Source organism: Miniopterus natalensis, chromosome 13, assembly GCF_054644295.1.
Source record: "Miniopterus natalensis isolate mMinNat1 chromosome 13, mMinNat1.hap1, whole genome shotgun sequence".
In the NCBI taxonomy this organism is placed as follows: Eukaryota; Metazoa; Chordata; class Mammalia; order Chiroptera; family Miniopteridae; genus Miniopterus; species Miniopterus natalensis.
The window spans coordinates 62,443,810-62,464,653 of NC_142093.1; the positions used below are offsets into that span (position 1 = coordinate 62,443,810).

General features: G+C 53.2%; 1 protein-coding gene across 1 annotated transcript in view; it reads left to right on the forward strand.

Annotated features, from left to right (window-relative positions):
• The first annotated feature begins 9,329 nt into the window (after nucleotides 1-9,329).
• NPAS2 (neuronal PAS domain protein 2) overlaps nucleotides 9,330-20,844 on the forward strand; it is a 137,024-nt gene continuing 125,509 nt past the window's right edge. The window contains exon 1 of the mRNA XM_087823796.1: nucleotides 9,330-9,427. Within this exon, the coding sequence (XP_087679922.1) occupies nucleotides 9,330-9,427 (98 nt within the window). The remainder of the gene's footprint in view (nucleotides 9,428-20,844) is intronic.

The window sequence follows — 20,844 nt, forward strand, 5'->3', positions numbered from 1 at the left end:
CAATAAAAACACATTTTTTTAAAAAGATAGGGTGATAATATTTTAAAGCAGTTTGTTTCCATGGAGCGGGGTGAGTGGGGAAGAGCAAGAGGGAAAGAAGTAAGCAGAAGACACCGAGAGGAGGGAGGAATGCAGGGCGGGGTGGGGGGAGAGGGGCAGGGGGCTTAGGAAAATGCTCCAGTCACCTGGCTGAGCGCCCGGCCAACGCAGGTGCAGGGTGGCAGAGCCCGTCTGCATCCTGATTCAGCTCCCTGCCAGCACTGCTACCTGTGTGGGAACCTAACCCCTCTACCACCCTGCTGCATCATCTGTCAAAGGGGGCAATAATGCAATTTTTAAAAACTGCCCTCAGAGCGTAGTCCTGAAGGTTAAGTAGATTAATGGGTACAATGCTCTTAGCCCAGGGCCTGGCACAGGAAATGCAACAAATGTAACTCAATGCCCCCCTACCCCCGACACCTACATCATCACCAACTACCTAAACCAGCGGTTCTCAAACTTTATGTACATTAGAATCTTCAGAAAGTCTTGTTAACACAGTTTGCTGGGCCCGACCCCAGGGTTTCTGATTCAGCAACTCGGGGTGGGGCTTGAGAACTGCGTTGCTATCAAGTTCCCTGGTGATGCTGATGTTATTGGAGAACCACTAGTGTGAACTGTTAAAGGTCAAGAAAACAAAATGCCACCCATTTGCGCCTTAGATTCTCAAGTGAAAAGTCTTTAAAGACCCTGGTACTCAGTCAATCCCTGAAGCAGAAACTCTGCACCATCTGAGCCTCACTAGCACCATAAGAAGGAAACGTGACTTTAACTACCAATTTCTGGAATGTGAAAATACAGTCAAAGCCAGTTGCCATGATGAAAGCACCGTTCATTTGCAGGCAAACCCTCATTTGCTTTGAAAGGGAGAAGCCTAGAGTGACTTGCAATAGCTCATGTGCATTAAAAACATCAAATGAGGTCATATTTCTTACAGAATCATGTTCCCTGCCAAGGTAACTGTTAGATTGAAGCCACTGAGAAAAACTTTCTCAACAAAACCTTGCAACAAAGCCCACTGATACAATGATGGTTGCCCAGGCAGGAGATCTGTGGCCCAGGGCCTATTTGGGAGGGGCTATAAACAGCTCCTTGGAGAACATTTTTTTCTATAATTAGCTTTTCACTTCAATTGAATTATGTGTAATGAAATTCCTATCACTAAATGTTCTTCCTGGGCAACATGCATCGTAGATTATGCATTTGTGTAGCAACTTAACTATTCAAATAGCATCGCGGAAGTCAGAGAATTTACAAATGAGACAGAAATGGAAACCAGTCTGGGAAACTAACTAAAAATGCCCCTCTAGAGTTTAAGTGCCTTTATAAACAGACACGTCAACACATTAAATGGGACATGAGCTGATAACAGTGAAAGACAATGGCCACTTGTACGTCCACAGCTGTCCCTCTGTCCTGTGCAGAAAGGGTATCCCTTGCACTTGGAAGAGCACGGGCTCAGCAGCTTGCCTGTGCCTTCGTGACACGGGAGCCAAAACTCACAGAGGTGAAGTGATTTTTTTCTGTGTTGAATGTGCTGTAGCTCTAGCCCTGCAGTTCTGAAGTCTTCCCAGCTAACTGCAGGAGCTGAGAAACACCTCCCACTCTCCTGGTACATTTACATTTCTCCAACCTTCATTCCTCCAGTTCCCAGAGCCCTATACACAAAGGATTTTTCTTCCATTCTATTTTCTACATGCTTTGGAGCCAGTTTCCTACCATACTCTACAGGCTCACCTGCAATGGCTGTTAGTTCAAAGTAAGTCATTTAAATACTTCCTTGGAGCACTCACAATTTCAGCTGAGCATTTCCCCAAGAAAAGAATCTAGTTCCAGAGAAAAGAACTACATGCCTGGCCCCTGTGTTAACCAGGAGGATGACCAGAAGTGACAGCTTTCTCCTTGGCCTGGCCTCCACTCGTTCCATCGCGGGCCACGAGAGGGAGGCTGGACCGGCACCCACACTTGCCCTTTCACAGGAGGAATTGGCTTCCCTTCCCAACCTGCGGCCTAGAGTTGGTTTGAAGATAACATGTTTACAAAAGGCCGCTCCCACCCAGACTATCGCCAAAGTCCAAACAGTGGCCTTGACGAGATGCCAATATGCCAATGACACATGTATTGACTCACTGACTTTATTTCCTTCTAAGAGTTACCAGGACCAAGTGTTGCTCTTTTGCCAACCCCAGTTCTTCACCCTGGAATTCTATTTCAAGCACTTGAAAAGACAGCCACTTCGAGAAGGGAGTAAAGATGTTAATAACTGATGTATTAAAAGAACAAAAGAAACAGAGACAAGAAATGTGCAGAGACGTAGCAGCACATGGCTGCTCTGGCATCAGTTTGTTACCCAGGATCTCATGAAAGTTGAACGATGCCATGAATATCTTTGCGTTGGCATCCGACCCAGCTGGTGCTGGATCCGCAGGGACGGCGCAGGGCCCAGCAGCCATGGAGGGGGATCCACCCTGCTCTGCCACATAGTTGCAAAGCAAATGAGGGCACCTTGAGCCTCTCTAAGTCAGATTCCTTATCTGTCACCTGGAAATCACAAATCACTTTTTTACAGGGACTTTTGAAGATGAAATGAGGTAATGTAAATACCTAGCATGTAAGTATTAGATAAATGTTACCTTTTATTACTGCAACATTATTTACTAAAATATCATTTTAAAAACCAGACAATGGAATAGTATTCAGTGCTATAAAAAAATGAGCTATGCCCGGCAGGGTGTGGCTCAGCGGTTGAGCGTCGACCTAGGATCCGGGCGATCAGGGTTCGATTCTCGGTCAGGGCACATGCCCCGGTTGCAGGCTGGATCCCCAGTCGAGGGCGTGCAGGAGGCAGCTGATCAATGACTCTCTCATCATTGATGTTTCTCTCTCTCTTTCCCTCTCCTCTCCTCTCTCTGAAATCAATAAAGATATATTTTTTAAAAAATAAATAAAAAATTAAAAAATGAGCTATCAGGCCATGAAAAGACATGGAGGAAACAAATGCATTTTGCTAAGTGAAAGAAGCCAATCTGAAAGACACATATACTGCGTGCTTCCAATTATAAGACATTCTGGAAAAGGGAAAATTATGGAGACAGTAAAAACAAAAAAATCAGTGATTGCCAGGGATTAGTGGGGAGGGAGGGATGAATGGGGGAGCACAGAGGATTTTTCAGGGGGTGCAACTACTCTGTACGATATCATAATGGTGGGAACGTGACCCATTTGCCCAGACCCACTGCATGCGGAACACCAGGGTGAGCACTGAGGTAAACCACGACTTCAGACGGTAATGATGGTGCAGCGTAGGCTCATCGACTGCAACGAATGTGCCACAGTGGATGGCTGTTGATGGTGGGGCGTTTGGGGTTGGGGGTCAGGGAGTATATGGGAATTCAGTACTTTCCAGTCAATTTTATTGTGAACATACAACTGTTCTAAAAAATAAAGACTATTATTTTTAAAAAGATCCTCTTAGAAGAAAAGTAAGTGGGACCTAATATCAAACTTTATTGAGTAAATGCTTGTGAAAGGCCTTCCTCAAGGGGCTTAACTATAAGGAAAGGTTATTCTCAAGGGTCCGTGTTGTCAAGTCTTACCACCTCTTTTTCAGATGTGTGTAGCGTGTTGCATGTTTGCATGCACACACATGCGTGTAGCATTTCTCCCTGTACCTTCAGAAGCACTGGGATCAGTGGGGATGAGCTGAGGCTACCGGGCTTTGTCACCTCTCGGCTCCTCCAGCCCAGATTTTTCTTCCCCGGCCTCCACACCAGCTCTGTGAGGAAATCTTACTTCATTCTTTAGTTTGTCAACCACATGATCTAACAGGCACAAATGCCAGTCAGGTATCAACTCTACCGGGCAGGATGCACGAGGCCGTGACTATCTCAGGCCCACTAAAGCCTGCAGCAGTGAACGAATCACCATCCGTACTTCACTCCGAAGACCCTGTGAAACCTGGCTGTTCAAGTTCTCACCTTGATATTTCGAAGGCAGAGTGAACATTCTTAAATCTTTCTCCTACAGGTGCCCATAAGCCCTGGCCTCCGAGTCATTAGCCTCAGTTACCGGTCTCTGGGGCCTCCTCTTGATCTTTACACTGATCTAACTTCCCCTTCTGTCTAGGTTGCAACAGTTTTCCTTCCTACCATGATATTATTTTACTTAATGATGTGTGATATTGTGTTTTATTTTTATTTTTTAATTTTGATGTGAAAACTGCTAAGAGGTAAAAATCCAAAAATGGGAGTCTGGACATTCATATGAAGATAAAAAAGGCCCTTTTATCTTATGATCAGACACAAAAACTGTGAGATCATCCAGCGTAGAACCCAGGCCCATTTGCCTATCCTGACACATGTTTATGCACTGACTACACATGCTTAACGTGGCCCGCGCCCTGAGCCAGCGCTGTGATTATTGGAGTAGCCGACACGCTCTTGCTGGTATGCAGCACCGTCCAGGGACACCTAGAGTGTACATATTTTGAGAATTTAATTGAATAAATATTTTTAACTAAAATATGCCACAGATTCCACTTCTATGGTGGGAAAGAATATCCAATTAGAATGCAAAAACTCTGACATGTTCCACTGATACCTTCAAACACTGATATAACTGACAATGAAACATTTGGATCCTCTCCTCCATAAATTTTGATTGTTTGAAAAGTATCTGGGGTTCTTGGGTGCATCACTGCAGCGTTCAACTAGGAAAGCCACGTTCTTTAAATGGACTAACCACATGTGAGGTAAAAATTTCCCCAAATTGGCCGTGCAGTTTTGAAATGATTTTTTCTCTATGCTGCACATTTTATTTTATTATTTTTTTTTATTTTTGTTTAAAATTATGCTGCACATTTTAAATGTGTAGATTGTGATCTAGTTTGAGTTTGTCATTTGTTTGATGAAAAATCCTAGCACCAATGTCACCTCCTCCAAGAAGTCCATCCCGATTCCTTCCGTTGGACTCACGTGGCACTCGCCCTCTGGCACTAGCCCATTTGGCCCCCTCTTCACCCTGGCCACTACAGTGTAAACCCTTCTTGTAAGAAGCTGCTGTGAAGTTTCCCTTGATCCTCACTGGCCCAGCCCAGCCTGATTCATGGCAAGACTTCAACAAATGCCCATAAAAGGAAGCAAACAGTCAAATGCAAGGAATGAACAGAAGGTAAACTTGCCTCTTCAACTCTCCCCTGCATTTGGGGGGAAGCACACATTCTTTTGGGGACCCTGCTGCGCCCTTGTCCTGACTGGGTTCTGTGCTGTGGACTCCGCTTGCCCTTCCAGTCAGGCAGGTTGCCTATCCCAATGGGATTAACACTAGGAGATGGGATAGAGTCTGCAATAAGTACAACTACGTACAGGTCCAAATCCATGATTGAAAGGCAGAGCCCTGGCCAGTGTGGCTCAGCGGTCAGTATCCACCTGTGCACCAAAGGGTGGTGGGTTCAATTCCATGTCAAGGCACATGCATGGGTTGCAGGTTGATCCCCACCCAGGTCCCCGCACGTGTGGGATGCAAGCAGTGATGCATGGATGTCTGCCTGCCTCTCTTTCTCTCCCCCTCCCTCCCCCCCTTTCACTCTCTCCAGTCCTTGGGCTGATGTTCTAACCACTGAGCAAAACTGCCTAGGGCCCTTCCACTCTCTAAAAATCAATGGGAAAATACCCTCGGGTCAGGATTCACACTAACAACAAAAAGCAGAAAGCACACATTCATGGGTCACAGCTAAAAACAGATCATGGCAAAAATACTTGTTGCATTATAGAATTAGTTTAGGTGTTACTGTTGTAGGCCATTTGTTTCCTAAAAGATCACTTAACAGTGCAACTCCTTCCCAAAGGCAGGAAGAGGAGGGAGGTGGCTTTCAACTGCACCGCCTGGGGTTGAAGCGCACAGCCTCGCCCTCGGCAGGCGTGGCCCAGGGCTGGGAGGCCGGGAGCGCGCGGCCCGGAGGCGGAGGAGCGCAGGGAAGTGCATTGGGAGGGTGTCTGCTATTGGGAAGGTGTCTCCTATTGGGAAGGAGTCTGCAATTGGGAAGGAGTCTGCTATTGGGAAGGTGTCTGCTATTGGGAAGGAGTCTCCTATTGGGAAGGTGTCTCCTATTGGGAAGGAGTCTCCTATTGGGAAGGTGTCTGCTATTGGGAAGGAGTCTGCTATTGGGAAGGAGTCTGCTATTGGGAAGGAGTCTCCTATTGGGAAGGAGTCTGCTATTGGGAAGGAGTCTGCTATTGGGAAGGAGTCTCCTATTGGGAAGGTGTCTCCTATTGGGAAGGTGTCTCCTATTGGGAAGGTGTCTGCTATTGGGAAGGTGTCTGCTATTGGGAAGGAGTCTCCTATTGGGAAGGAGTCTCCTATTGGGAAGGAGTCTCCTACTGGGAAGGTGTCTCCTACTGGGAAGGTGTCTGCTACTGGGAAGGAGTCTCCTATTGGGAAGGAGTCTCCTATTGGGAAGGTGTCTCCTATTGGAAAGGTGTCTCCTATTGGGAAGGTGTCTCCTATTGGAAAGGTGTCTGCTATTGGGAAGGAGTCTCCTATTGGGAAGGTGTCTCCTATTGGAAAGGTGTCTCCTATTGGGAAGGTGTCTCCTATTGGAAAGGTGTCTGCTATTGGGAAGGAGTCTCCTATTGGGAAGGTGTCTCCTATTGGGAAGGAGTCTGCTATTGGGAAGGAGTCTCCTATTGGGAAGGAGTCTGCTATTGGGAAGGAGTCTGCTATTGGGAAGGTGTCTGCTATTGGGAAGGAGTCTCCTATTGGGAAGGTGTCTCCTTTCGGAAAGGAGCGGACTTGGAAACGAGGGCGAACCACTCGCCTGCTGCTGCTAGAAAGGCCCTGGGCAGGGGCAGCCCGGCAGCAGCTTCTCCCGCGGCCGAGCCAGCCTCTCCGCTGCTGACTGTCCTCCGGGAGAACTAGATAAAATAACACAAGTGGGAAGTAAGGGCCTGGCCCATTTGCGGGAAGGGGAGGCCTGCGGAGCGCCCGTCTCCGCCCGAGCGGGCTGCCGTCCCCGAGGCGCTGCTGGGCGGGGCCCGTCGGGACCCCACGGCCGGGAAAGCGCGCCCGGGACCGGGGGGGGGGGGGGCCGGCCCGCTGCCCGCTGGCGTCCAGGGGAAAGGCCCAGGAGAGTCCTGCCGGACGCACAGGGCGGGGGGGGGGGGGGGGGGGCTCTGCTTCCCGGGCTCCCCGCAGGAATGTGCAGGACCCAGGGTCCCCCGAAGGTCTCCTCTGCAGCCGTGGGCTGGGGGAGCCGGGAGGCGTCCGGGGCAGGGCCCGCTGCCCCAGGCGCCCCCAGGAGCCAGCTCCGTCGCCCGGGGCGGGGGTCTGAGTCCAGGGCGGGCGACCCGGGCCGGCCTTTCACCGCGGCGGCGCCCGTCCGGGGCACGGGGCCGGCGCCGGGTCTGGTGTGCAGGGGCCTCGGTGACAGCCTCCGTTTGCTCGCGCATCGCTCCAGCTTCTCCCTTTCTTGGATCCTCGCCTGTCTCCTCCCACGGAGGGAAAAAAAAGGTCACGTATGTTTGGGAAATATGTAGGTCAGTGGAGCGTTTCCTGCCCTGCAGGGCGGCGGGGACGGAGCGCAGCGGGCCCAGGCCCTCCCGGCCTCCCCCCACCGCCCCGGCCCTCCACCCGCGACCCGTTTTCCGGCCGGACGTGCGCGTCCTGGAGAAAACGCCGCGTCCCCTCCCGAGCGGCCGGCTCGGACCCCAGGCCCCCGCCGCCCCTCCCCCGCAGGCCCGCAGGCTCCCGCAGGGGGAACCGCGGCGGCCACACGCCCGCACACACCCCGCCCCTCGGAGGCCGCCCGGCTCCCGGGGACAGTCGGGGCGCCCCCTCCCCCCCCCACCCCCCCCCCCGCGCTCCGCCGGGCGGGATGGCCCCGGGCAGGGGCGGGCGACTCCTGCGCCCCAGCGACGCGGCAGCCCCGCGCGCCCGCGCCTCCGCCCTCGGCCGGGTTCCCCCCTAAGCACAAGCGCGCCCCCCACTCACTCACCACCCCCACCCCCACCCCGCGCCCCAGGCCCGACCCCGCGGCGCATCCCCCGCAGCCTCTCGGAGGCGGGAGGCCGGGCCGTGCGCGGGTGGGCCGCCCGGGAGCCGGGGTCCGCGGTCCGCCCGCCCCCCGAGCGCAGGGAGCGCGTCCCCGGCGGAGCGGCGGCCAGGGCCCCGCGTGCGGCGCGGAGGGAGCCGGCGGCGCGGGGCGGGGGCGGGAGGCGGGGGCGGGGAGGAGCGGAGGCGGCGGCCCCGGCCCGCTCCGCCTGCGGAAGAGTTTGCGGCGAAAGCAGCCGGCTGCCCGGGGCCGAGCGACCAGCGCGGCGCGGCCCGGGATCGGCGGCCGCGCAGCTCGGAGACCCGGGGCCGCGGCGGCGCGAGCACAGCGCCTCCCGCCGCCGCCCGGGCGGAGCTCGCCGCGCCCGCTCCGGCTCGGGCTCGGGCTCCGGCTCCAGGTTGGGCTCCGGCTCCGGCTCGGGCTCGGGCTCGGGCTCCAGGTCGGGCTCCGGCTCCGGCTCGGGCTCTGGCTCCAGGTCGGGCTCGGGCTCGGCTCCGGCTCCCAGCGGCGGGGGCGGGAGGCGCGTCTCCTCGGCCCAGCGCGCGCCCGGCCCCGCGGGGCCACCCCGGCCCGCTCCGAGGTAAGGAGCCTCACCCAGGCCCGCGGGCACCAGGGCGCGGGGAGGTACGCGCGGGGTCGCGACCCGGCCACCTGCTCGCCAGCCAGTGCGGCGGACGCGCGGGGTCAGGGGCGCGGGGTCGGGGGCGCGGGGTCGGGGCGCGGGACGTGCCCCCAGGCGGGTCCCGCCGCCCGCCCCGACCTCGGTTCCGCAGCGGCGGCGGGCGGCTGGGCTTCGTGCGTGAGGCCGCAGGAGGCAGGGAACGAGGCGCCCCGAACCTCAGGATTTGGGGGTGCTCAAGGAGCCCTGTCGGGCGGATGGAGGCCGCGGCCGGGCAGCAGCCCTGAGGGTGGCTCCCGGGCTCCCTGGGCCCCGTCGCGCGCCCTCCCGAAGCGGGGGAGCCGGGGCCCCGGGGAGGGGGCCGGTGCGCCCCCGGCCCGCGCTGTCTCACGGCCCCTCGGTCGGAACTGGCTCCGGGCCGGGCGCCGCGGCCCCCCCGCAGCGGGGAGGGCGCCCCCGGAGCGGGGGGGGCTGCGCCCCTGACCCTTCCGGAGCGCGGCGCGGGGCGGGGCGGGTGCGGGGCGGCCGCGGGGACACCCAGCGCCGCGCCCGCCGCGCCTCCCCGCGCGGGGTGGGAAAGTTTGCGGCCAGCCCGTGACTCCTGATTGTCGCCGCGTCGCCGGGATGGGAGCCTGGGAGCAAGCGCGCTCCCTGGAAGTCTGCCGGGGCTGCGTCCGCGGCCGCAGTGCGCAGGTTAGCGGCCGGGAGCGCGGGCGCATCCGGTGTGGGCGCCGCCCAAATTCAGTAAATCGGCTGGCCTGTGTCTTTACGGGTGAAATGCTGAGTAGTTCTTAACTTAGAGAGGAACTGGGCATTAGTGACCCTCTGGAACCCGTCTTGTCTTCTAGCCGGGTGCCCGTTTGTGCCCCCGGCGGTTAGCCCTGAGGTCCTGCCTGGCAGCTGGGCCTGCCTCCGCCCCTCGGGCTCTGCCTTGGTCCCTGGCCTGCGCTAGAACGCACTACCTCGGGGGAAGCTCGCTCTTCCTACCGCGAAGATTTCCTTACAGAAAAAGTTTGTCCCAAGTAACCCCAAAGTGTATTTTTAAATAACCCTGAAATAAACATCATGTTTAAAATTGTCATTCTGACTTGGCCCACTGTTTTGCAAAAGAAAAAAAAATCAGTGTTTCATTCCACAGCTAAACCAGGACCCAGAGAAGTATTGGCATGTCTCAGCAGCCTGCTTAAAGATTTAGTTAAAATTAAAGTTACAGCATAAAGACTCTCAGCACTTGTCCTTCGTCTGGGAGAGAGGTGGGGTGTGCTGTGAAGAACTGTACATGTGCTGCTTTGGCCCCTTTCTTCTCGGAGAGGCTGCCTCTGTGTATCTGCTGATCTGCCCCACTGCGTGCAGATGCGGACAGGTGCTGTGCTCCCTACTCTGCTCAGGGTGGCTCCTGTGAGGTGGAAGGAGGGAAGCACTCTGGAGGACATTTGTCGGTGACGAAGTGTCCCCCAAAGACTGCAACAAGCCAAGAGGAGAACCAAGTCTGGCTTGACTAATCCGTGTGATGAAAAACTGTCCTGATGGCGAATAAAGAATTCACCTTTATGTAGAAAATGACTATTGTTTTTAAGCTTTTTTTTTTTTTTTTTTTTTAAGAGTTTGGGCCTTTTTTTCTGTTCCTGGCTGCTTAATAATGAAAATGATAAAAATGGTAAAAAATGATCCACATCACATGATGTGTATTGTTAGGAAATTAAATTCTTTGTCTTTTTTTTTTTTTTTTTACAATCCTTCTGAACTCTGGTGATCTTTATAGCTGGCTCTTAACACTGCCACCTGTTTTCAGGTTTCAAATTCAAAGTTAATGACTTTTTTCAGGTTAAAATAACAACAATGCATGCATATGCCTTTTAATAGTACCATCTCTATGTGTTAACTTTTTCAGAGTCTTACTTTTGACCCTTAAGAATTCAAAGAGCTAATTCCTTTTTCTTCATTTTAAAAACAGTATGTATTTCGTTCTTTACCTGAAAAGTCAGTTTTCCACTGTGATCCGGACACGGATTGTCCCTTGATGCTCCCATGTACGTGGAAAGAAAGGCCAGGCTGGGAGGTGTTGAAATCAGCCCAGTGACTCAGTATTCTTGGCTGCTTTATGCCAGTGGTTTAGTTGGCTACATTATAGAAGCACCTAATTCAGTTTCACATTTAGACAGTGGGGATGCTACTGGATGCATTGTTTTCTTACACAAATGTTCCATTACTGTGTTCCCAGTCTTCATCCTACTGGTAGCCAAGATGGGAGGTCAGAGACTGCCACCGTCATATTCCCATAGCATCTAACCTTGTGTGGCCTTGTTCATAATAGATGCTCAATTAACAGATGTAGGAAGTGAGCTGAATTGTCACTGACAGAAATCCAAATGCCAGTGGGGTACTTAACTATGAGTAATTCTAGTTTAAATCTGATGATGATTAGTACCTTAGAGCACTAAATAAACTTATTAAATGTGAACATATTTTTAAAAGGGGATTTTTCTAATGTAGTTTTTAGCTAAAGCAGCAGTTTCTTATCTGAATTCTTTGAGATTGGGGATCTTAGGGAAGGTTGTCTCTGGAGACCCTTGGAATCCCGTTTTGTGATTCAGAATAGAAATGAGATCGCCTGTCTTCTGCACTGGTGTGAAGAAACGTACTGAGAAAAAAAGAAAGAAACACGTATTGAGGAGGGCGGAGGGTGTGACCATCCCGCTGGAACGGTACAGTGCCTGTGGTTGCCTAGGGACCCGGTTAAATGCAAATGCTGGCTCAGCAGGTGTGGGTTGGGACCCCCGGTTCTGCATTTCTGACAAGCTCTCGGGTGCCTCTGATGCTTCAACACTAGCAAGGTTCTGAAATACCCTCATTTCACTCATCGCATTTCCTGAGAATCTGTGTAGTAGGCCTGTGAAGGGAAGAAGAGCGTGGGACCTCCCTGCCCATGCTGGCAGAGGAGGGGAGGGGGAGATTCTCTCTAGACTGAAAGTGAGGTCCTGGGATCCACCCTGCAGGGCAGTGGCCCCAGGCGGGCCCAGGAAGGGGGTTTTCTGGTCAGACTCCCACATTGCGGACCATAACCTCTAGTCTTCTTTGAATGGAAAGATTTGTGACTCAGCTATTGTGTGACTGAAGAAACTTTTGTAACCTCTCTGAGCCTCAGTGTCCTGCTCAGAAAAGTAGTGCAAATAGTGCTCACCTTGCTGGTAGGCTAGTGGGGAGAAAACGTTCCTAAGGTGTTTTTCTGTGTAGTTCACCAATTAGAGATTCAGTTTGGGTAACCAAACCCAAGGCCAGCAGGAGAGAGCAGGGCTGGGCCAGAGGGCCGGCAGCTCTGGAAGTCAATCAGATGCAGGTCAGAATCAGGATCAAGCGTGGGCACATCTGCACTCCCCTCGTGCCCCAGCACCGGGGGGCCTCCACGATACCCCTTCTGGCTCTGTATTCACCTGAGGCTGCTCCTGGGCGTAGCCTGTAGGTTCTGTTGATCAGGACCAAGGCGTGTCTGTGCAGTCAGGGCCTCCTTAAAAACATGGCAGGGAGGACAGGGCAGGCACCTCTCCCTGGGAGGGCACTTTTTAGCATTAAGGCCATCAACCAGTCTTTTTCAGTTTAGTATGAGTTACCTGAAATCAGTGTCAGCTGTGTTGGAACTCACCAAGGACACTGCACTTCATGCTCTGAGATGATTGCTCCCTCCTGACATCTGGGGAATGCGGGGGTTCCCAGGCAGTAGTCTCCTTTACCCTGAATATATATGCACACATATGTGTGTGTGTATGTATATAAAACTTTAGAGTTCCATTTATTATTTATATACTTATTTACTTAGAGTTTATTTATTATGTGCAAAGGAGATGTCCCTGCTGCCACTCTGCTCCATGCCCCCACCCCCAAATAAACCTTGAAAGCCATGGCAGTTGGATGTATGAGGGAAGGGAAAGTGGAGGAGTGCTTGGAGCCAAGGCCATTCTGGGGCGGTGGTGACGGGAGGGAAAGGGGTACGGAGCATAGAGTCCCCACAGTGCAACTCAGGGCAGTGACAGGGCAAGACGGTAGGAGTGGGACCCAGAGACCCAACTCTGTGGCCTTTGCTACTTGGCTGAAGGCCTTTGGAGGTTTATGCTCCCGGGTCCCTGAAAAGCATCCTACTTCCAGTGAACACCGGCCCATGGGGAGAGAGGCAGGTGACCGCTGAGCAGCACAGGTCTCCAGCCTGTTTAGAACCAAAAATGCCCCACAACTTCAGGAGGGATATTTGTGTCTCTTCCAAGTCGAAATATTGAGAACTGGAGAACATTTTAAAAAGTAATAGTTTTCTGTTATAAATGTATAGTTAATTTGGGGGAAATGCACAAAAGAATGAAGGAAATGAAGATTTCCCGCAATCTCAAGGTGTCCCTCCCTTAAGTCCTTTTTGTGTTCGTTCAAATGGTTTTTATGGCAGACTTTTAAAAATGAATATAGCCTTGTAAAAATTTCAAATAATCCAGAACCTTTTCTAATTAAAAAAAAAAAAGACCCCCCCACCCAGCCAGTGTGGCTCAGCGGTTGAGTGTCGACCTAGGATCCAGGCGATTGGGGTTCGATTCCCGGTCAGGGCACATGCCCGGGTTGCGGGCTCGACCCCCAGTCGGGGGCGTGCAGCAGGCAGCCAGTCAGTGGCTCTCTCATCATTGATGTTTCTGTCTCTCCCTCTCCCTTCCTCTCTCTGAAATCAATAAAGAATATATATATTTTTTTTAAAAAAAAAAGATCCCCTTCGCCCTCCGTGGCCCCCAGTGGTCACCCCCCTTTCTCTGACTGGTGAAAACCTGGTTCTGCTCAGGAGCCCACCCTCCTCCACATGTCTCAAAGTAACCCTGATGGACCAGGCAGCCTGGCTGCCAGTAATTGGTTCAGGTGAGCATGTGGACCTTGCCCTTGACAGTAAAACATGAGGGTAAGTTAGTGGGCAGCTTCCCTGGCCCTTAAAAGGAGGCAAGGGACCCAAGTGTCCTTTTTTCTCCTGGACCCATCATGCCAGTAAGTGGGGCACCAGAGCAGGCCAGCCAGGTCCCAGCTGAGCTGCCAGAAAACCCTGAGGTGAAGAAGGGGCCTCCACGGTGCGCTGACCTTCGGAGTCACCCCGTGAGACATCCTGAAAACTTCCTGGCCACTTAAAGCAGGTGGAGTTAGGTTTTCTGTTAGTTTAGCCAAAAGCGTCGTTACTGATGAGCCCCAGAGCGCCCCACCCTCCTCAGGAGGCAGATGGTTAACCATGGAGGTGGGTTCTTTTACATATAGACCAATATACGTACGTTTTCTTTTTAAACAAACTGAACTCATTCTATGCATATTGCCTAGTGACCCTTTTGAACGGCATGAGATCTGGGGGAAGGGGTCATTTCTTATATTTACTTCATTCGTTTTAAAAGCTGCATAGTAATGTTCGTAAGTACCGCTGACACGTAACTTACTGACCGCATTCCCTGTTGCAAAGCACTTTGGCGCTTTGTTTCCGCTCTGTGCTCTTACAAACTGTCTGAGCTACCTCCTTTACCCCAGTGTCTTCTGCTGCATTTCCAGCGCTGCTCAGGCTCCGGGGGATCGGGGTGGAGGGGCCCATCTGCTTGCAGCACCGACAGACGCTCCACGTTGATGACTGAACGAGCCGTGCCGAGGCCCTCCGCGCGCTCAGGCCTGGGCGTGCCTCCTCCCGCGTCCTCGCCAACACTGTCGCCAGTCCTGTCGCTCTCACCTGCTCCAGGCAACACTCTGTCCTTTCCGTCCTGGGGCTTTGCCTCGGCCTGAACATCAGCATCTTTCCACATCATTGAACATTCCCTGGGAGGGTAATTTGAATGGCTGTGTAATATTCATGGGAGTCGTTTTGGGGCGGGTCAGTGGCTTGTGAGGGTGCAGGCAAGGCTATCTGAAGTCGACGCTCCTGAAAACTGAACAGCCTTGGCCAGCCTTGCAGCAGTCTAAGAGAGTCCTGCAGGTGTGAGAGGGGACGGAGCCCTCCGTGGGCTGTGTCCAAGAAAGCGGGGCCGACGGTCAGACCCTCCTCAGTCCAGTCAGGCCGCGGGCTGCTCCCAGACTTCAGAGAAGCTTTGCTGCTTCGGGGATCCACAGTTTTCCTCTGACCGACATCCATTCTCTGAATATATGGGAGCCACTTAAGCAGATATTTGTGCATTGCACAACGTGCGGCTGGAGTGTGAGTTTACGTTTTCTCTGAAATTTTCCAGTTCTGCAGACGGGACGGGTGAAACTCCTCAGTGTTCATCACCCTCCGGGAGCCAGCACACTTGCAAGTCACCACTCGCGTGCCTGGACCTCCAGACTACCCTTCTGTCCCCACTCCTAAATATTAGTGCGAGGCACAGGGGCACTGGTCACAGTGTTCTCCATGTGAAAGAAAGGCCAAAGGACAAAAGAAAAAGCTTCTTAGAGGAAACGGAGACCACTCAACATAAAAATACCGTAGAGATACTGTCCGCCGGCCTGCTGGCGGCATCGCCGGACGGGATGGAGCAGCCTCTGGGACAGGGCAGCCCACGTATTCTGACCGCCACATGGCCGCTCGGAGAGGACACTTTAAGATCACCAAGAAATAAGGAAGACCTCCATTTCTTACAGATTTTATAATGCCCGTATTGCCATGTAAACAGGAACTTTTTCCTCCTTAGTTCAGAAAAGAAAATCAGAAGTTTCAAGGAAGTTCTCAGGGACCGTGTAATTCCATTTCAAGCCGGGAACCGCGTCATTGGTCGTCTTCAAGGGCCTGCAGTCGCTTTGGGGAAGTGCTGCTGATAGTCCAGAGGGGTTCACGTTTGTCTTCAGGGTTACGTAGTTTCAGAGCTCAATGGCTTTGATTTTCCACGGTCCATTCTGCAAGGTGAAGCCTGATTTAAAACAGGCAGCGTGAAAGGTGGACACGTCCCAGCCTGAGCCCTCAGGGCCCGAGGCAGGGTGAGGGGAGGCATTGCCGTGGGGGGAAGGTTTTCGGGGAGGTGGGTTGGAGAGGAGCCCGCCGGCGCCACCCCGATCTGATGAGCCGCATACGGGCCCCACCAGCGCTGTCATTAGGGCGCCTGCCAGGACGCGGCCTGCGCCTCGGCCGCCGCGGTCGCTGCTCAGCATGCCTGTTTCCCTGGTGACCCTGGCCAGGCAACCGGGCGGACGCGAGGCGCAGCTCCTGTGCGCTCGTGGTGCGCGGGAGGCACACGTGCTGTGTGGAGAGCTGCCAGCAGTGGTTCCTCTGCTGCTCTGGAAACTCAGGTCACCTGAAGACCCGGTGGGGATCAGTCTTGAATGTTCCGAGCCTTCCTTCATGGCCAGGGAGGGTTTTAGGGTTTTATTTTTATCGACTCCCCACCCCCCAGCGGTTGGGTGAGAGAGGAATCCACTCACCGCAGACCTGCATGGCAATGATACTGAGGTTTTGTGATCTCTCAAAAGTAAGAGAAGTTGTGTGTATTTTTAATTATCTGGAACGCTTGGCTGATAGTAACCTGTTGGATTTATGGCTCAGGACAGGCTGATTGCATTGAGGTAAGAGAGCTTTTTATTTTTGAGCTGCTTCTGGGACTTTCCCACGACGTTCCCTCTTTTGGCCTCTGTCCCTCAGCGCCCCACTCCGGGCGGCGAGGTGGCCTCGTTTTACTGGTCCCATGGCCCTGGAGCGCTTGTCACAGTCTTCCCACGTCTGCAGCCCCCTCCCCACACCAGCTTTACCAACCAGCGGCATCTCATTGAAAGTCTCCACTCTCTAACTGTCTCCTTTACCTTCATTTGATACAGAAGGGCCCCGCTTTTGGAGACTGTGTCCAGGGGACACAGGGTCCCTCAACTTAGAGTTAAAGGCGGCTTTGGTGAAAACAGACACCTCCCATGTCCACATCTCGTTCTGACTTTTCCACCATCCCAGGTTTATTGTCTCTCCTTCTTTGTCATCACTGATCCCCAGGAAGCAGACACTTAGCTCCCAGTGCCCTGAGTCCTTTGCTCGTTCCAGGGAGCCATGGCATGTTTCCTGCAAGGCTCCACTCCAACAGCTCAGTCTCGGACACAGACACCAGAGTCCTCGCCCTGGTCACCATGTGCGCTGTCACTCGTGACCAAGTCTAGGCTCAGGCCGGGGGTGTGAGCCCCACGGACCCCTGGCCCTTCGTGCTGGGCAGGCACGTAGGTGCTCCATATGTTCTGGGGCAGGAATGAGAGAGAAACCTGTGCCAGTTCCTGGCTGCCCAGCAGCAGATACGACCCCCTCAACAGCGTCCTAGGAAACACAGCAGCACCTGCTTCCTCCACAGGGTGCCCTGAGCACCCTGGGTCTGCCTTCCCACCTGGGGGCAGCTCCTCAGCCATGCCCGTCTCCCGATTTCCTTGGAAACCTGCTCCAGGCAGTTACCTGGGCAGTTTCCTGCTGTGTCTGCCCTCCTCAGCCCGGGCCTGCTGCAGGGCTGCGCAGCTCCCGGGGTACCATTCCCCTGTGCCCCACAAGAACAGCCACGTCTTGGAGTGAGGGGAGGACCCAGTGTGCGCCGCTCTGGGAGCTGTGCTGTGTGGTGTGTCTGTAACTCTTCTGACTCGGCGGTGGTTTCTTCTCTCTCCTGTTTCTCCTGCCTGGACTAGTGGCATTCTCCAAATCCCCAGCGAGAAAGTCTCAGCTGACCAGCTTCAGGGACCTGGACCAACCCCTTTCTGGCAGATACCTGGGAAATAGTGGGGGCACCTAATGAAAAAGATGTCATGCTTAAGTTAAAAAAGAATAGTTCCTTTTGAGTTCCCATTTTCCATGAAGTTGTGCTGTTTGCATGAGTCAGCTTTCACTTTCAGAGTGGCCAGCTGTCCAGCCTCTACTTAAGGACAAAACCCCGCTTCCATCCTTCACGTGTCTAAGAATGTGTCTCTGTTAGGTAGCTGAGTCTTATGCCCCAGCTTGTGCTCCTGGGGCAGTGCTGTCGGGATGAACGTCTCTGAGGCTGTGTTCGTGTCTCTCGCAGCTTGGGTCTGGCAGCTCCTGTATGTAACCTGTTGATGCGGCTCCCCATAAACATTCAGCCGCCCCCGGGTGCGGCAGGTTGGCCTGCGATCTGACTAAGTCATAGCATGTGCGTGGCCGTCAGTATGGAGTCAGCAGCATTTTTAAATGAGTTTATGAAAACAGCTCGTGACCCGTAGCAGACAGTGTTGGCATTGTGTTCACTGTGACCAGGTGACCCTGGCAGGTTACATACATCCACAACTCAGTCTTTTCATCCATAAAAGGGACGTTATTAATACTGACGGGTGAAAATCAGAGGAGTTTTATAAAAGTGCAGAGTTGTAGTAGCGTTTTTATTGCTCACTGCTGTGACCAGCTCTTCACTCAGTCTCCTCCCTGTTGAGGTAAATGCCAGCCTCAAGGTGATTTGTTTTTGAATAAAGCGCTTGGTTTCTTTCAGACCAGGTACATGCTAGCAATTGAAAACACAGTATATTCTAGCTGCGTTACGGGAGAGTGAAATACCGAACGACAGAAGCCAGACACTTGGATGTCCTGATACTGGCTCAGGGTTGCACAGTCTGCTTCTGAAAGCCTTTGCCAGAGTAGCCTGATAACCTTTTCTGTCTGAAAATTTAATTCAGATTGAATAGAGTCCACATATGGCCATGGACTGTAAGGTTTTGCTGGACTTATGGGCATTTTGCCGCGATAGATGTGACATGCTATTTCTCGTGGCCGTTTGTTTTTTCTGAAGAGGGCTGGTCTGCCTGGTGGTAGGTCAGCCCTGACCACCCTGGGAGGATCCTGTCACTTCCCTCCTGTCAAATTCCCTAAAGAACAGCGGGCGTCTGATTTCCAGGGAGCCAGGGGCTTAGTATTTGGATTATACACACACACACACACACACACACACACACACTATCCATTCTGGTTAGTAAGTTGGTCCTGAGATGGAAGGAAAAGGCCTGCAATGTGCCCCCCAGAGTACATATGTTGAAACCCTCAACCCAAGGTGATGGCATTAGGAGGTGGGGCCTTTGGGAGGTTGTTAGGTCCCCATGGATGGGATTAGTGCCCTGGTAAGAAGAGGCCAGAGCCCTGGGTTGTGAGGGTGCAGCGAGGAGGCCCCACCTGCGACCAGGAAGAGGGCCCTTACCAGAACTGGGGCCCCGGTCAGCCTCCAGAGCCGCAAGACCTAACTCGTGTCATTTACGCCACTCGGTCTCCAGTAGTTTGTTACAGCACCTGAGTGGACCAGACAAGACCTCAGTGACCACCTGGCAGGACACGGCTCACGTTGTACGAGGAAAGTTAGAGGCTCGGCACACAGGGGCCTCCTTCTGCTTGCAGGTCCTCGGGCCCCCCGGAGCGGCAGTGCTCCCTTTTCTGACACCCGAGGAGGCTGCTGCGCAGGCTGACATGAGGCCGGTTGGTAAGGAGGCTTCCCCAGGCTCCACCAGGCACTCGCCGCCCAGAAGTGCCGGGTGGACGCTGAAGCCCACGGGCCAGCTTCATCCTGTGTTCCTTCTCTCCGTGGGCTGTGGTGCTTCTCCCCACCAGGACAGTCAGATAAGGACACCAGAGTCCTGGGTCACCAGGAACAGGGAGAAAGCTGCACGAGGCTGGACACAGACCGCCCGCTTCCACTCCCGAGAGCCCTTTCTCTCCTCCGGGCATTGACATCTGACCCTATTTATAAACATAATAAATGTCTGTGATGAAGAATAAAGTGCCTGTTTATGTAAACAATGTCTAATAGTGCCTCTCGGGCACAGGAGGCAGGGTCAGTGGCAGGACTTTCCCCTGCACTGTTCCCCGTGAGTCTGTCACTGCCATTCAATGGGCATCTCTGTAGTAAAATATCAGGACTAGGGGCCAGGGAGGGGCTGGGTCTGACTGTCACCGTCACACACATTAGCATCCTTGATGTGACAGCAATCTCTGGGAGGAGGCGCTGTTTATCCCCATTTGTGCGCAGGATGCCAGGGCTCTGAGAGTGACCTGACCTGCAGAGAACATTGAGAGCAGGGACTTGCATGTAGCCCTTTATAGAAGGACCAACATAGAACAGTCGGTTTCAAGTTACTTTTTCTTAAATGCCACTTCCAAAAAGATAGGATGTGTCTAAAGCAGAGTCAGCCCCTGAAACCTGACTGCCGTAGCCTAAGCAGTTTTCTCGAGTGTGAGGTCATTGTGCGGCTGCTGGGGTCACCCCTATTTGGTGTCCCTGTTCGCCGGGCCCCTCTGCGGAGGAGGCTGTGTGTGAAAGGACTTCTATTTAGGGCAAAATTGTTATTCTGTTCCTTGCCATCTTTTAGCAGCTAACCTGCTTGTCAAAACTGTTTCTTTTGCTGTAACAGGACCGATTAATCGGGACTCTCCTTCGGTCTCCCTTCATTTTCCCTGGAGTCAGGTGTATCTTTCTTCAGCTGAGCACAGCTGCGAAGTCAGCCTGGGAAGTGGGGCCACCTAGCACCACGTTGGCGAGACACCATTTTCCCCAAGGGTCATTTCGGGGCCTAGAAAACCAGCAGCTGAATTACTTATGGAGAGGCCCCTGGAAGTCGCCCAGGGTTCCCTGACGGCTCACCTCTTCCCCTGCACACAGAAGCGCAGCTCCGTGTGCAGTTGCGCACAGGAGGTGAGGCGTTGGAGACTTCTGGGTCACAGGCTTCTCTAAGCTGTGGCTCCCCGGTTTGACTCCTGAGGAGGTGTCTACAAAGCAGCTCACTGACGTATGAGGAACAGTTCAGAACACCCCAGGCCTGCCTGCCCCACCAGCTCTGGGCCGCTGCGGGCAGAGCACTGAGGAGCCCTGCAGGTCAGTTCTGTCTTTGTCTGTCTGCCTGCTCCCATCATTTATGAGAACAGAAGCAAAACCCCAACTATGCATCAGTAGGAAAACCTATTCTGTCCTGTGATTAGCATACTTAGGCACGCATAAAACCAAGTGTGTCCAGCCCTTTGCTCAGATTTGTGCCACACCCACACCTGAGAGGCCAGCTGCCCATCCAGCGCCTGCTCAGAACGAGCGTGTGACTCTGAACTGAGGAATTTCTATTTTTCCCCAGAATCCTTTAATAACATCTATTCGAATTATTCTGATAACTTTTTTCAGAATTATTTTGGGCTGTCTATAGTATCAGAGAAGTTCTGCAAACTGAGTTGGGAAAGTTCTGG